Here is a 16,907-nt window from a genome sequence, read left to right on the forward strand (position 1 = left end):
TAACGTCACTGACAGCCGTCTAACGTCCCAGGGGCGACTCCCATAGCAATATGGTAGAGTTGGTACTTAGTGCTCGCCATGGTTCTGGCATGCACTCCCCTCAGCATGGTGGCATGGGTATACCGTTCCCCATAGCGACCCCTAGAGGACGCAGTTCTAAGTTCCCATGAAAGGGAACGTCTCAGGTTACTTATGTAACCATGGTTCCCTGAGTAGGGAACGAGACACTGCGTCCTCTAGGTTTCTTGCCATGCTGCGGACGCAAGCTTCAGACGAAGAAGTGAATGATGTGTGCTCCTGGTGCCTATTTATACTATAGTCGTACCGGTAGTGATGTCATGGCTGTCGCCGGCCAACGAGTTGGTGTTTTTTCAATGTATGCTTCAGACACGGGTCACGACGAGGCGTTCCCCATAGCGACCCCTAGAGGACGCAGTGTCTCATTCCCTACTCAGGGAACCATGGTTACATAAGTAACCTGAGATGTTCTTATTAAGTAGGGGTCATTTTTTAGGATTCTATACTTAACCTCTCTTAAAGTCTCTGAGAACATGTCACCTTGTACTTCTTGAGACTCCAGGTAGGTTGCAGTTCTGGAAAATGGTGGTTCCTGGTGATTTCACCCCTAATTCTACACCTTTATTCCTAATTCTTTTGCCGTTAACATGCATCTTTTCTTCTCCACATGTTTTTGACTTACCCTGCTGACCCACTGAGCATTTTGCTGTTCAATGGTTATGCATTAACTTTGCTATTTCTAGTATTGTATTCGTTTTTTGAATATTTTTCATGGGCATTTAATAATTTTTGACTTTCAGTTAAAACTCTTTTTTGGCTCATTTTATCTGTAAAAGAAAATCTGCTTAATAATTATGCACACCTGAATATAAGACATTTTTCACTTCCAGCCTTCATGAATAATTATATATAAATTATAAATGATTAAATACAAGATAAATAGTAGTTATTAAGATTGATATTGTTTGGAATTGGTAAAATGTGCTTGGAAAAAAATGATCAGAATATATACTTGCATAATAATTATGTACTGTATGCACTGTATTTTTCCTCTTCTGCTGTCCAGGTAATGCAAGGAATGTTGTGATTGGTTGTAAAGGCAGCCAATAAGAATTTAGCAACCTCGTCTCTGATTGGCTGGAATTGTGGCATATTGTAACTCTGGGTTGTGTTGAGCAAGCAAGCCGTTGGGATTTAGAGAGCATTGAGGGCTGGCATCAGGTGAGCAAGCTAGTGAAACTTTGCACGCGCAAGGTCTGCACAAATCCAAAAACGTATTTTAAATGCAAAATTGATTTTCGTGCACTCTAAATACTTTCTTCTTTGTGAGACAAACATTTTCTCCACAAAACTCAGTTTGCGTGCATGCAAAACGCACTTTTGCGCGCTCAAAATATGGTATTTCGTGCGCAGAATTGTGGCTATAATATAATACCATGCATAGCCTCTGCACACGTGCAAAGCACGAGTTTATTCGTCTTTCGCATCTCCTTGAGTTTGAACGGACACATACACAAAGAATTATGTCAAAATACCCGTCTCGGCAATCACTCTCATAAACGCAGTCAGTTATGTTTTAAATGAATGTAAACAGCTGAGAAAGAAATCGGAAGTGTATCATTATACTGGATCCGTGCAGTCGATCTTAAAGGGACAGCAGCCTATAAATATGTGCTGCTGAACATGTCACTAATGTTAATCAAACAACAAAACACAGCTTTAACAAAGATTAATATATACTGTACAGTGAACACTATGCAGTGTTATTTTACACTTAATTATTACATTTCTGTACCTACTGTTTGTTTTATCAATGCTTGTAATTTGTGTATTTGTTCTTTTTTTTTTTACTGACTGTTCACTTGCCTTTAATCATGTTTGAACTTTCTTAAGCCCAGTTCACACTGCCAGCGACACACAGTGACAAAGCGACATGCTCCCATTCATTTTCAATGGAGAGCTGGCGACTTCCTGCGACACGAGCAACAGTGACCGTTGGCGAAAGAATGTGGGCGTGTCAAGCGACAAAAGTTAAGAAATGTTTAAATTTATGCAAATGAACAGCGAATTTCGCGAGCGACAACCAATAGGAGTGAAGAATCTGTCAGTGGCGCTCACACGTCACCGTCTTGAGTGCAGGCAAGACAGGACAGATTTCCTGAGCGATTTCATGATTTTACTGTAACCACATACATGGATATAAAAAACGACCTTTTACAAAAGAAACCGTTGCCTGTCTAAGTGAGTTTGATTCATACATTGATGGTTCGAGTTGTTAATTACATGATGCAGTGAGCAGTTTAGCACTGGTTAATGATTTAATGTACGAGCACTGCTGTAGTTTATATAACAACACTCTCCAACAGCAGAATGGTACTTTTATTTATTTTAAGTCTAATTCCTTGTCATAATAGAATGATATCTTAGTTTTACCGGCAATATACAGTTTGTGATTGCATTTTTTATGTCCAGATATGTCCAGACGTGCAGTCTACTAATAACATTAGAGCTACAGCAGTAGGAACACCCACAAGCGTATTCACAGCACGAAGTCTAGCGACATACAGCGAAAAAGTCGCTGGCAGTGTGAACAGGGCTTTAGGCTATATCGTTTTTCCTGTGGTATATGAAGTAGGCCTACTTAAAGTGTACTTTAAGTAATAAACAGAAAGCAATGTTGCATTGATATAAAATAATCAAACAAATTTTAAAAATTTTAATTTGTTCACATTGATTAATTTTCTTCAATATATATATATATACATATATATATATATATATATATATATACGTGTGTGTGTGTGTGTGTGTGTGTGTGTGTGCTAAATAAGAATTGTATCCACCGCATTTCCAAAAAAGCATATTTAAAGGCTTGATTTGGTTTGAAGGTTTGGAAGTGAGATTACCAGCTTGACTGAGATTCTTTGTCTTAACTGTATGTGCATTGCCGTGAAGACAGCAAAAAAATACATTTACATCATCGTTATTAAATGACATGTGCAATAGATGGAGAAATATCAAACAAATTAAGGATTAATTACAGTTGTGTGTGTATATAATATAATATAATATAATATTAACCACCCCTGTGTTCAAAGATACACAGCATTAAAAGTCACAGTTTAAGGAATCATTGTCATTACATCTTTAGAAAAAGTAGTATCTAAAAAGTATCTTAGAGCTGTAAATGTATGTTGTGATTTGTTGCAGTGACATTAATAAGGATGCCTTATAAAACTGATATTCTCTCCAGTAAAAGGTCTCTTACATTAATAATTGCATCTTTCCACAGCTTTTGCTTGATCCTTGCATCAGTTAACTCAAAAAATTATATCTAACAAACATTGCAAAAACATTTCAATAGGTTGCAGCTAATGAAGGCTGTAGTATGTTTTCATAGTAAATCAAATTCTTTACGCAAAAGATCAAGGAAATACTGAAGGATTTAACGATGCATAAAATAGCATATCTATTATAATATTACTCAAATATAATATTTTAATACCAGCAGAGCACAGGATAACCAATGTAGTCTACACTGGGACAAAAAGCAGAAGAATGTTATTCAATGCATGAATGCTGACAATGGAATTACTGACAAAAAGGAGATTTTAAAATGTTTAATTTAATCTCTTAGTGTCTTACTATGCTTATAGCAATGAAAGGGAAAGTTTTTTTTTTGCAAGTTCCTGTTGGGGATTTTCAGATCTGGCAGACAAATGCAATCTCTGCAGAAATGAGTGTTAAAGAGAAAGATGGATTTCCCGCTGCTACGCACATATGACATATCATTAACCAACATCATCCAGAAGCATGGAGGAGGAGTGGAATATAAATGAAAAGAAAGTTGATTAAATCTAGGAGATGAAGAGCATTTCCCAGGTCTTTCTAACATAGGTCCTGATTGCTCTAGAGTTTCATGCTTTTTTAATGGTTTGAGGGGAATCAGGGCCGGAGTGGGACTCATTTTCAGCCCTGGAGTTTCATGCCTTAGACCGGACCACTTTTTTCTTTTATTTTTTAAAATCTACTATTCGCTCGCATATCTCCCACAACTGAGGTTTTTGTTTTTGTTATTTTTGAGCAAGGTGCCACTGTCAGGGGAGTCAAAAGATAATTACATCATCATTAGGGTTGCCAATTAACTTCAGAAATAGAAAATAAGGGCTAACTGTGATTCTTTATCTTTTATTCTTTAAGAAAATAGTGTTTATTCTTGTAGAAAATAAGGGACAGAATAAGGGACGATCCACATATTTGTACTGTACGATAATTTAGGCCTATATCTGCCTGCAGTTAAAAAGTTCTCAGAAATAATCAAATTTGTTTTGCTTAACCCATTTATGTACAATTATTCAAAAAAAAAATGTATGTCATTCAAAACATTAAGTACATTTTACCATTATAGAATTGTGACTTTACAAGGGTAGTAATTTAGGAGGTGAAAATACTGTGAAATTACAAATGGCATGGGATTTTGTCTATGAAACGTCAGTCAATAAAGAATTTTTTTAAACAATGGCACTTAAAGTTTTGAACAAAAATATTGTTTCAACCATATAGCCTGTGAATGAATAAAAATGCATACTTTTCAATGAAAGAACACTTAGAGTGTAGGTTGCTTCTGGTGCTTGGATTTGTACTTCAATATAATGAGGTCCAAGTTTAAGAATAGCCTACAATAGTTTTTTTTTCTCCCTCTCTATTTAACAGCATTAACTTACAATGAAATACGTCTTCGTTCAGGTAGACTGAATGTTTTCCTGCCTTGCTAAATGTTGATTTTGCAAACTGATTTTGTAAAATCAAAACGGTGACAGTGAACCTGGGTGCAGCTCGCTGTGAAGCGGGAGCAGGCGGCAGAGGATTTCGCTGGGTCTTAAAGCCTTCCACAAACTACAACGTTCACAAATAACAATGATTTTCGCAAAAAGAATGATTAATTATCAATTGAGAATTTGTTATTATTATGGTCTGGTGAAACAAATAATATGGGCTGCGAGAAAATAATAAATAAAAAGAGTAGGGCTGCTGTGAGTGCAGGCAGCATATTTCAACCCAGTAGCATGACAACACACCAGCCCTAGCGGCCAAAAAACAGACCGGCCCTCCGGGAATCCTCCCAGTGCTCCCAATTAGCCATTCCGGGCCTGAGGGGAATGAAAAACAAGGGAAGGAAGAATACTTACACAGCCACAAATTTGCATTTCACACAGCTCACATGCGCACAGAAGGTGTGAAATTAACAGAGGATATAAATAAATAACTGACGTTTGTTCAAAGTTCATGTTTCAGACTTCTAATTGGCTCTATTTATTTTAATTACTGTACCATGTGTACTGAAAAATTAAACCCATCTTGATTTTGAAAGGGGAAAAAGAAATGGGGAAAATTGTTTTGTAAAGAAGTTGTGAGAATATAAGTGGGCTTTAGGAACAGAACATCAGCCAAATTATGAAATATCAGGAAGTTGTTTTTCTCATCACCTGCAGAGCTTAACAAGTCTCATCTAGATAGCAAACACACTGACAAATGGATTTTTACATAATCCAGCTCACATACTCTGCAATCTTCAGGCTAAAGGTTATATACATTTTGTGAAAACACAAACATCTTGTTAAGCTTGATGTTGTTTAACCTTTGCACCCTCCCCCCCACCCCCACAAGCTCGTGTGGTAGTACGGCTGTGTATCTTAAGATTCTCCATTAGCCTGAATGTGACCTGTGCGTTAGTTAATTAACCCTGTTCTACCTCCGCACACTGACTCTGGGTCAGTTTAAATCACAGTTCTGACTCACTGCCAATCAGAATCCTCAGGCCTGGAGCAGGAAGTAGATTCCCTATACACCAGCTTCACATATAGACAGGTTAATCTGAGAGCCGCCCAGAGGGACAGAAGGTAACAAACAGCCTTAACTTAAGCTGTGAAGTTGTGTTGTTGTTTTATAAATTATTGATGCAGTTTACATTTTTAATGTGTTCAGGTTTGCTTGAAATTGCTTAAATTATGCAATAAGCTTAGTCATGAAACTCTGTATATGTAGTGAGGAGTAATTTTCACAAAAATGACAGTTCGGTATGTACCTCAGTCTTTAAGTCATGGTTTAGTACATTTCGGGGCATCAGGCGGTTATAAAAACAGTGCCTAAACTATTACATTCAACTGCAATTTATTTTTAGATATAATAATCACTACTCAAATAAATGTGTGCAAACATGTAAATTGCCCATAAGGCAGTTTTTACATGAACTTTAAATCTAATTATAAAATTATAGCTAGACAGTGGCCGTGGCCACTATTGACCTAAGCTTGGCCACCCCTTTGCCATCTTGCTCACAATCGCTGCTTCTGTCTTTTTCCTTGAATTGTGATTGTGTTTATGTAGACACAGAACCTTCTTTACAACCCCAACCACAACGAACAGAATATTTTCAAGCATGCACTCCAACTTTGCCTCAGTGACAGGCGCAAGTCAAAGAAGTGTGGAAATGGCACAGGTGCCGAGGGAGCTTCAATAGAAAAACAGTGAATGATTAACAGTAGATATTCGAGATCACAGTTAACACAACATAGTTAATACAACATGATTAAATATGGAGGGAATGAAAGCACCATCAAAACTTTGCATGCATGCATGCATGTGTTTGTTTGTTATATATGCGTCACATTTAAGGATATGTCTCTTAAATGTATGGACTTAAATATATTGCCATGTGAGATCACAATGTCACAAATTATTATGTAAATGTTGATCTTTAATTTAACACACCATTAAATATGAACACAGTGCATTTGTATTAGAAAATAGGTGTCAATTTTAAAGTGTTAATGAAAATGAAATGTTAAATATTTAATATTTTTGAAGCAGACCTTACAATCTAACTCAAAACTGAAGAGCATAGATGAGGTCTTTGAATAATCTTTGAACTATGCAGTTATCCTCATGCCTCATCCATACAGGATGTAATGATGGATAAATATATATAAAGCAAATTTTTTTTAAATCTTGTTGCTGCCTAGCATTGTCATGGTAACATTCCAGGTGAAAATAATGAGGAAATTATGTTGTCTTTCATTGCTCCCTTCGCCAAGTGCATTCCAAATGGAACTATGACACACAAGTGCCCTACTCCGTCCAAAGTCCACAATTCAAGGGCTCTGCCCTTCGGAGAGAGTAGGGGAAAGGGATGCTCACTTTAAATTAGAATTTGCCCATGAAGTCAAAACTTGTCAGGCATTTACAGTAGGCATATTTACAAAACATACTTTTAAGTAACATAATAATACAGAATGTTAATTGGGTCATTCCTGGTATTTGGTGCCTTTTGGACGTCATAAAATTTAGAAAATCAAACACAGGTATTAAAATAACTTTTTGTGTAATAATGATAGGTGATTATATGATGAAAATGTATTTTGGTCAAGCTGAAGCATTTATGAAACAAAATCTGAAACTGAAGACCAAAAATGTCCACCCTGTTAGGGACAAATGAAGGGAACCGGTTAAAATACTTTAATGTATGGGCATTGTGTACATTATCTTAGAAAACTAATGACCCTTTGTCCATTTAAAAGCTAATCAGGTAATAAATTATAAAACAAAATAAAAAATAAATAAAAAATATTTTGTATGAATCGTAGTTACTTTATTGTCAATACTTATTTTTTCCTGATGCAAATGCATAAAATATGTTTCCCAGGTTGCAATGGTCATGCAGGTTTGTTTACCCAATAAACCCATAGCCATGAGAAAACAATATTGTTCCCTTGACATTAGAATTCGTGGCCACGAGAAAAAGATGTCGTTCCCTCTACATAGGATCTCATGGCGATGACATGTACATGACATTACTTTACCTGGACAAAATTATCTTGTGGCCAAAATATGCTATGACGTTACCACAAATTAATATGTTGTGGCCAGAACAAAACTAAGTGAACTGAACATGTGCCCTAGCACAGACTAAAAGATCAATCTTGGGATTTAAGAATCAATATTGATTTGTGAAGATGAAATGAAGATTGAAATTAAGATATATAAATCTAGGAATTTCAGAAAAAAAAAAAAAGTTCCACACATATAGTGGTTAAACACTTTGATAACAGTAGATGGGTGAACGTGTTTTGCATCTTCAACTGTCACAGTATGTTGTAGAATTCTTCTGTTGTACATGTCTTTTTCATATGATTGCAGCTTTGACAAAAATATATTTTCAGTGTTTGTTTGTTTGTTTATATAAAGTAATGAAGCAACACATAATTAATTGCTGAAGTTGCTTTACACTTATCAAATTCTGACTTCCAACACACACTGTCATATAAAGGGGGGTTAATATAAATGATTGTCACACCCCTGGACTGTTTGTTGTGTTTTTTCCCCCATGTGCTCTGTGTGACCTAGTTTCTGTCTCCCGTTCATTATGTCATGTGGTTCAGGTGTGTCTAGTCAATTATCTTCATTTGTCAGCATACATAAATTGTGTTCTGTTCACTGTTTTCTGTCCGGTATTGTTGATGTTACCCTGTGTGTTAGACCCTTAAAAGTGTTTTTGTTATAATCTTCGTCATGCCTTCATCTCCCTAACAGCAGTCGTGTGACAGAATACCGGACCCACAAAGAATAAGTAAGCGGAGTCCTTCCCCTTTTGAACTATGCTTTTGAGTTCAGCCAGCTCGCTGTTTTAACAGCTTTCCACAACGCGTCGCTGAACTCACTGTTCTGGATCAGTGCTAATCACCATCGGCCCGTCGACCTCCCAGACACCACCAGACTTTGCTGGAGGGAGGCAATCATCTGGTGTCTGGAGAGCGTCTACCCCCGATCCAGAACACAGCCAGACAAGAGCCCACCGATGACGGATAGCCAAAGCTCACATCGTCCCTCCGGCTCTGTCAGGCTCCTCCTTCCCTCCGGTTCCACCTTGGTCCTCTGTCGCTCCGGCTCCACCACGGCCTTCCAGATCCCTGCCTCCGCCTTGGCCCTCTGGATCCTCCCCGTCGCCCTGGCTCTTTGGCTCTCCGTCTCGGGCTCCACCACCACCTGCTCCGCCGCCGTCGGTCGGCCCCCTGGAGCTGTCAGCCCTTCCTCCACTATGGCTCCTCCCTCCATCGGGCCACCATCATGGCTGTGGCCTGGGTCCTGCCTGACTCCTCCAAGTCCCTCCTGTCTCCTCCCTGGCTCCTTCATCCATCTGATCCGCCTTGGTCCCTTATGTCCCCATCCTGGCTCCTCCCTCTGTCATCTCCACCCTGGACTCTGTTTGTTGTCCTCCTCCCGGGTGTCCGTCCTCCGGCCAAACCTCCACCTGTATTGTCTGCCTGCCTTCCTGCCAGCCCTTTGCCATCCCCTGTCACCATCCCTTATCCACTCCTTTGTCCTCCTTCTAAGTCCCCCTCCGTCCCTCCCTTTGTTGTTTCTGTGGCGCGAGGTCGCTCCTTCCGGGAGAGGGGGTGAACTGTCACACCCCTGGACAGTTTGTGTTTTCTTTCCCCATGTGCTCTCTGTGACCTAGTTTCTGTCTCCCATTCATTGTCATTTGTTTCAGATGTGTCTAGTTCATTATCTTCATTTGCCAGCCTACTTGAGTTGTGTTCTGTTCACTGGTTTCTGTCTGGTATTGTTGATGTTACCCTGTGTGTTAGACCCTCTTCTTTGTGTGGATTACCATTAAAAGTGTTTGATATAATCTTATTCATGCCTTCGTCTCCCTAACAGCAGTCGAGTGACAATGATCAGTTGTGCTTCCTAGACGAAAATTGTTGCTTGATATTTGATTGCTGCTTTTGTTTAAGTCTCCTCTCCTCTCCTTTCACATGTTTCTATTGAGAAGAAACCTTGATAATTTGGCATGTCTCCTCTAGCGTTTGTGAAGAAATCTCAACAATTTCTCATACATTCTTTGAGGGAATTTTGTCTTTGAAAGTCAGTTTGAATGTCTTTCTTTTTGAGCTCTGCTGCCCACATTATATTACTCTTACTGCAGGTCTACCATTGTCTCATTTGTCTTTATTTTTTATTTAGGAATTTTAAGATAATCATAATGTATCAAGTTGATACCTACACAAAGCATAACCTAACCATTGTCTCCTGAACTGTGAGAAAGCAACCTCAATAAACAAAAAATATATATAAATCACTGATATAACCACTTTTCTAAATGTTCCCCTCTGAACTCTTCTTCTGTTTTTGGTTATGTCCTGCAGGACAACTGGCAGCAGGCACCTGTGAGATTGTCACTCTAGACAGAGACAGCAGTCAGCCACGCAGGACGATTGCCAGACAGACGGCCCGCTGCGCATGTAAGAAAGGACAGATTGCTGGGACAACGAGAGCAAGGCCGGCCTGCGTGGACGGTAAGATAAAATTTGGGAAAACTGTCAATCAAAAGTACTACATACCAGTCTTCTTTTGTCATACCTCTAATGGTTTGTGCGTATGGTTGGCCATAATTGCTACCACATATTCTCATATTTATTACAATAATGTACAATATACAATCAGATGATTGCTGATATCTGTTAAAATAGTGTTTCTAATAAGTGTCTTGGAAAACACAGTGTTTGTCAAGTGCATAAAAGCCACCCCAGTGCAATTGAAACAGCCTCAGACATGAAGGCATTGGGCAAAACTGCCTCAGACATAAAGGATTCAGATGAAATGGCACTAGACAAAACTTCAGAAATACTATGTCATTCATAAAGAGCTGCATTGGCCATCGGTCCAGGGTGCTTCCCTGTCTGCGCCCGAGAAGCTGGTATACGCTACAGGATCAGGAGTGACCCTGCAACGGACAAATGGCTGGAAAATGGATGTATGGATGGATGGATGGAAGAAGTTTCAAAATTAGTCTTTTATAGAGTATACAAGAAAAAGGTGGCACAAAATAAAATGCTGCTACAGTATAATCAACAGATGTGCTTAAAAAATAAATAAATTAATTAATTAATAAATTTATATATATATATATATATATATTGAATTGAAAGTGTTTTTCACTGACACGTGTAAAGGCCTGGAACCAATTTGCCTGTATATGAATTATGTATTGTAGCTGTATAATATGTAAAATATGAATAATATTATAAATAGAAATAATGTCAAGATTCACTGCTTCAAGTGTCTATATTGTGCTATATAAAATGTACTTTTAATTCTATACATTATATGATGAAATTATATGTATGTTACATGAATCACATAAATTATTAATGAAAAACAGTAAAACCCATCATTGATGAGTACTGTTAGACCACTGAGGCAGCCAAACAAATGTTAACTTTTTTTTTTCTTAACTTTTTGTCATCCTAACAACATACTGAGCAGTTTGTAATGGAGGACAGCAGAGCACCATGAAGAATATGAAATATTTATCCCCGTTAATGTCCACTGGGGTCACAGGACTGGATAAGAACCTTTTTTTCTTATAAGCTGTTTAAAAGCATCCTTTTAAATTCAACTTAATATGAATGAAATTTTTAAGGTTTCGTCTGATGCCATTTCATGCAATGCCTTTAGGTTGTTTCGCCATTATACAAGACCTGACACATGACATTTTTCCTGTGGCCTGAAGGTCTGAGGATGTCCTAATATGTACACCGTACATGTGGCTTGTTGAGAAGACATGCAATCACTTTTCAAAGTAATCAGAAATATGCTTTTTGATAAAACAAATAAAAAGTTGTTTTACTTTTTTATTTATTTATTTTTTTTTGTGAATTTGGGCCAGTTGGTAACCACCTTGAAGATCTAAGTCAAGTTATGTAAGTTTGAATTCTACAGTGCTTTTCAAAATATATATTGTTTCGAAACATTTGTTTAGATTTGCATTACATGTTCGATATTGTTCTAGAAAAGTGTACAAAAGCAGTTCACAGTCCACCAGAGGGGATAAGAAAGGAGAGAAAAAAGTGAGAAGTAGAAAGAGACTAATTAAATTTCAATCAGTTTAATCGCCTGGAGTCCTCAAGGTCTCAACACAATTGTCATATGTGATGAGGCATGCTGTGTCCTTCAGTCTGTGGAGGTCAGTCCATCCATAGACCGGGTTGGAAAGGACCATTGATGACCATTTCTTAAGGTTTATTCATACCGAATGTGAGTGGCATGAACTGTCAAAGGGAACCCATTCCTATTCACACTGGGTGAAAATATTCACATACTGAAAATTTTCAGTTGAAGGAGTGTTTGTAGAATAGCAACATCTATTGTATTAGGTGAATTCAGTCTCTGAAATTATTTGTGTTGATCACAAAACTAGAACCGTTTATACCGAAAATATTTAGAAACAATGATGGGAGCACTATGTTGCAGAATTGAGAGTGAAAACCAATGGAACAATTATGTATCTCATTATATGTATCTCATATACAATTATGTGTCTCATTTACTTGATTTCAGTAGTGTTTTGGGGTGTCCTATTTAAAAACATGTGAACATATTGCTCACAAAGCTATGTCCTTGTGTTCCTTGTTTTGTGCTGCATTGTGAGCAGTCCAAAAAAAATTCAAATGACATTCAAATTGCATGTCAAAATTGTGTAATTGACTCATTGGTTATCCACCTAGAGGACATTGTTGACTTTCAAGTTGCATTAATATTGACACCGTTATTAGTAATTTCATGCCTTCTGGTTCATCTTCATGTGGAATAATGTGTCAGTCTAGAAATATTGACCTGTATCAATATGGAGAGGAAAGAAAAAAAATGTCACCCTGAGCAGTATGAAATTATATTTCAAGCAAACATCTCTAAAGGCCGGGACACACCAAGCGGTCTTCAAAGAACTAGTGGTGATGAAAGCCGACAGTGTTGTCGCCTCACGTCGGCAGCGTCGGACCAAAAAGCTGCGCGAAACATCAATTCAATATCTATTATTTGCTGAATATTATGACATTCAGGAGGGCCGCCCCCTGATGACGTCATAAACATCGATCAGAACATGGCAAGCCGAAATGGCGGCCACATAGACTCTGAGAGTACCAGGACATGTACCTGAGGAAATTTTTTCTTGCAGGAACTCCAGTACTGAAACAGCTTGGCAGTGAACTGGATCTGCATGGTGTGCCATACACCAACTTTCAAAAACGCGCCATCTGAGGGCATAACTTCTTCTAGTGTAGGGAGCCCTAGCACTTAGAATAGTCTGTACTACATCGGCTGGAAGCCCTGCATCTCTTAGTTGGTCCCCCTCAGGGGCCAGACATGGAGGTTCCAGAGCTCGGGCCGGGGATGAAATACTGTCCCCTGCGCCTGAGATAAGAGATCTCTCCTGACTGGAATCGCCCATGGCGAGCCGTCGAGGAGGGATATTAGATCTTAGAAACCATACTCTGGTCGGCCGATGAGGCGCTATCAGTAAGAGGCAAGACCCTTGTTGATGGACCATAACCAGGGCTCCCGGTAGCAGAGCAATCGGGAGAAAGGTGTAAAGACGCAATCTGGGCCACATATGGGCCATCACGTCCAGACTCTGCTGTCTCCTGTAAAGCAAAGAGGGTGGAGTTTCCATTCCCCGTGTGTCACAGCATGTCTGGACAGCAAGTCTGCTCCCATATTCATATGCCTGGGGATGTAAATCTCCCTGAGGGACAGGAACTTGTCCTGTGCCCAAAGCAGAACCTGCTGCGCTAGCCTGTTCAGGCGGCGCGAACGCAGTCTGCCTTGGTGATTTATGTAAGAGACTATCGTATTGTTGTCCACCCACACTAGGACATGGTAGCTTCTTGATTGCTGGAGGAAGTATTTCAGGGCCCGATATAGAGCCATCATTTCAAGGCAACTGATGTGCCAGTTGAGAAGATGACCTCTCCAGATCCCTTGGGCTGGATGGCCATCTAAGACCGCACCCCAGCCCGTAAGGGAAGCGTCTGTCGTTAGCGATGACAACACGTGCCTAGAGTGGGACCCACAGTCAGAAACCGGGGTATGAACCACATAGAAAGGGTACGAAGTCCCTGGCGCGTAACCCTTATTTGCCTCTGGGGATTGGCCCTTGGATGAAATCCCCTGGCTCTGAGCCAGAACTGAAATGATCTCATGTGCAGGAGACCCAAAAGTATCACCATGGAAGCAGCTGCCATGAGACCTAGAACCCTTTAAAAGTAATGAACAGTAACTTTCTGGCCTAGCTAGATGTTCTTTAGAGTGTTTAGAATGGATTTGACGCATGCAGGAGACAGCTTTGGTCGCATCGTGACCTAATCCCATACAACCCCCAAATAAGTTGTCCTCTGAGCAGGAGAGACAACACTTTTCTTGGCATTGAGTCTCATCCCCAGAGATTCGAGATGAGCTAGGATGACATCCTGATGTCGAAGCGCAAGCTCTTGAGACTGAGCCAGAATCAGCCAGTCGTCTATGTAATTTAAAATACGGATGCCCTGGAGTCGCAGAGGAGCCAGTGCTGCATTCATGCATTTTGTGTATGTGCGGGGTGACAAGGCTAAGCCGAATGGAAGAACCCGATACTGGTAAGCTTCGTCCCCGAAAGCGAACCTCAGGAACATCCTGTGTTGTGGCAAGGTTTCTATGTGAAAGTATGCGTCCTTGAGATCGATTGTCATGAACCAATCCCCCGATTGGATCTGAGACACAATCATCTTGATTGTCAGCATTTTGAACTTGTAAGTTTTAAAATTGGACGCAACCCCCCCATCTTTCTTGGGAACCAGAAAATACCGGTTGTAATAGCCTGACTCTCTGTCTGGCAGGGGAACACGTTCTATGGCCCCTTTGTCCAGCAGAACTTGCAATTCCTGTGTCAACAAATGCACTCGTTCCGGTTTCACGGAAGTGGAGACCATGCCGTTAAAACGTGAAGGCCGAAATGCAAACTGAATCCTGTAGCCTTTCTCTACAGTCCTTTCTACCCATGGAGAGATATTTGGCAGTAGCTTCCATACTACCAGTTTCTCTGAAAGGGGCACTAGTTTTGACACTTCACTTTGTTGGGGGGATGTTAGATGTCCGGTGTCCTGAAACATGGCAGGAAGCAACCGAACATGTAACATTTCGCTGGAGGCACTTGCAATTCCTGTGTCAACAAATGCACTCGTTCCGGTTTCACGGAAGTGGAGACCATGCCGTTAAAACGTGAAGGCCGAAATGCAAACTGAATCCTGTAGCCTTTCTCTACAGTCCTTTCTACCCATGGAGAGATATTTGGCAGTAGCTTCCATACTACCAGTTTCTCTGAAAGGGGCACTAGTTTTGACACTTCACTTTGTTGCGGGGATGTTAGATGTCCGGTGTCCTGAAACATGGCAGGAAGCAACCGAACATGTAACATTTCGCTGGAGGCCGCTGGTCTCCGAAACACCAGTGGCGGCGGAGATAGTACAACAGTCTCCTGAGGGTGCCAGAAAGGAGCCCCTACTCTCTGTTGGAATTTTTCGTGCCCCTCCCCGAGGAGACACATCCCTACAGTCCTGGGCGCACCAGCCTCAGGACTTTTTCTTTGAGGAGATTATTCTCCTCAGGTCTGGCCTCTTTGAGGCGGTCTGTGGAGTGCGGCGAGCCACTCCCCAGTCTCTTCGAGGATGCGCATGACTCGCCAAACTCTCCTTCTGCACTTCTCGCCTCATAGAAACCTGACCTGGTCGGGACTGGGTGACCGACAGTCCCGATGCATGAGCACGGTGGGGGAGAAACCTCACAAAAGCTTCTTCATAGCGCTTCGCCTCCTGGAACCTACTGACAACTGTGTTGACAGAGTCGCCAAATAGGCCAGAAGGTGAAACGGGGCATCAAGGAGGAATGCCCGGTCCCTCACTTTGATGCCCGTGAGGTTGAGCCACAGGTGTCTCTCCGCGGAGACCATAGCAGCCATCGAACGGCCGATGGCACGGGCCATCTGCTTAGTCGCACAGAGACAGGTCTGTGGCCCGGCGAAGTTCTGAAAACACCATCAATGGTGTACTCAAGTCCTTGAGCAGGTCAGCCTGGTACGTTTGCAAAAACCGCCATGGTGTGCAGGGCAGCACCAGCCTGACCTGCTGCTTGGAAAGTTTTCCCCACCAGCGAGGACGTCAGTCTGGAAGGCTTGGAGGGGAGCATAGATTTCTTCAAAGAAGATGAGCTCCCAGGGGAGTCATCATGTAGGGGCATCATCATGTAGCCCCGTGCCCTTGCATCCACGATGGTCGAAAAAATCGACGTCGATAGCACAAAGACACGGGACGAGTAGGGATTACTTCACGAATTAGTTACCTCGTCATGGAGATCGCCAAAGAAGGGAGAGACCATCGTTGAGGCCCCTCCTCCTGGCCTCCTGACAGAAATCTGTCATCCAGCTTCGAGCATTTGGGGGTCTCCCGCTCCTGCAGCTAGTCCAGCTTTAACCTGTCGACTGCTCGAGTTACCACCTCGAGTAACTCCTCATACGCTTTATCGTCGTGAGAGGAGCGCTCTGAGGTGGTGCTCTCGATCTCCGCAGAGGCAAGAGAGGCGTGAGGACCTCCTTATATGGTGAGAGCGCGAGACAAAGGGGCGGACCCGTCTCAAGCGCCTCAGCCAGATCGACACACGACCCCCAGGATCTTAACGAGGGAGCGGTGGCTCACTCGTCCCTAAAGGAAGCAATTTGATTGGCAAAAGATCGCAGTGCTCGCATTCTCCCTCGAGTTCGAAGGCAGCATGCTCATCCCCCAAACACTCGAAGCAAAATCTATGCGGATCATCCTCTGAGATGAGCCTCTGGCAAGGAGGCACGCATCTCTTCTCTGACTCCGACATGATGATGTAAGTAATGTTCTTTTTTTAAGGGAATATAAACTGCAATGCAGCACGGAGAAACTCTGTCTCACACACACACACAATACGGTACTTGAAGACAAAGAAACCTGAAGGTGTGTCCGTTTCACGTCTATTTATAAACCCTCAGGTGCACG

At 41.1% G+C, this 16,907-nt stretch overlaps 1 protein-coding gene across 2 annotated transcripts in view; it reads left to right on the forward strand.

The window, feature by feature from the left end:
• LOC107563619 (protein FAM19A5-like) overlaps positions 1 to 16,907 on the forward strand; it is a 171,502-nt gene that overhangs the window by 75,575 nt on the left and 79,020 nt on the right. For both annotated transcript variants that reach the window (XM_016248526.1, XM_016248525.1), the window contains exon 2: positions 10,224 to 10,373. In XM_016248526.1, the coding sequence (XP_016104012.1) occupies positions 10,224 to 10,373 (150 nt within the window). The remainder of the gene's footprint in view (positions 1 to 10,223; positions 10,374 to 16,907) is intronic.

The sequence above is a fragment of the Sinocyclocheilus grahami genome, unplaced genomic scaffold (assembly GCF_001515645.1).
Source record: "Sinocyclocheilus grahami isolate Dianchi unplaced genomic scaffold, SAMN03320097.WGS_v1.1 scaffold882.1, whole genome shotgun sequence".
Lineage (NCBI taxonomy): Eukaryota > Metazoa > Chordata > Actinopteri > Cypriniformes > Cyprinidae > Sinocyclocheilus > Sinocyclocheilus grahami.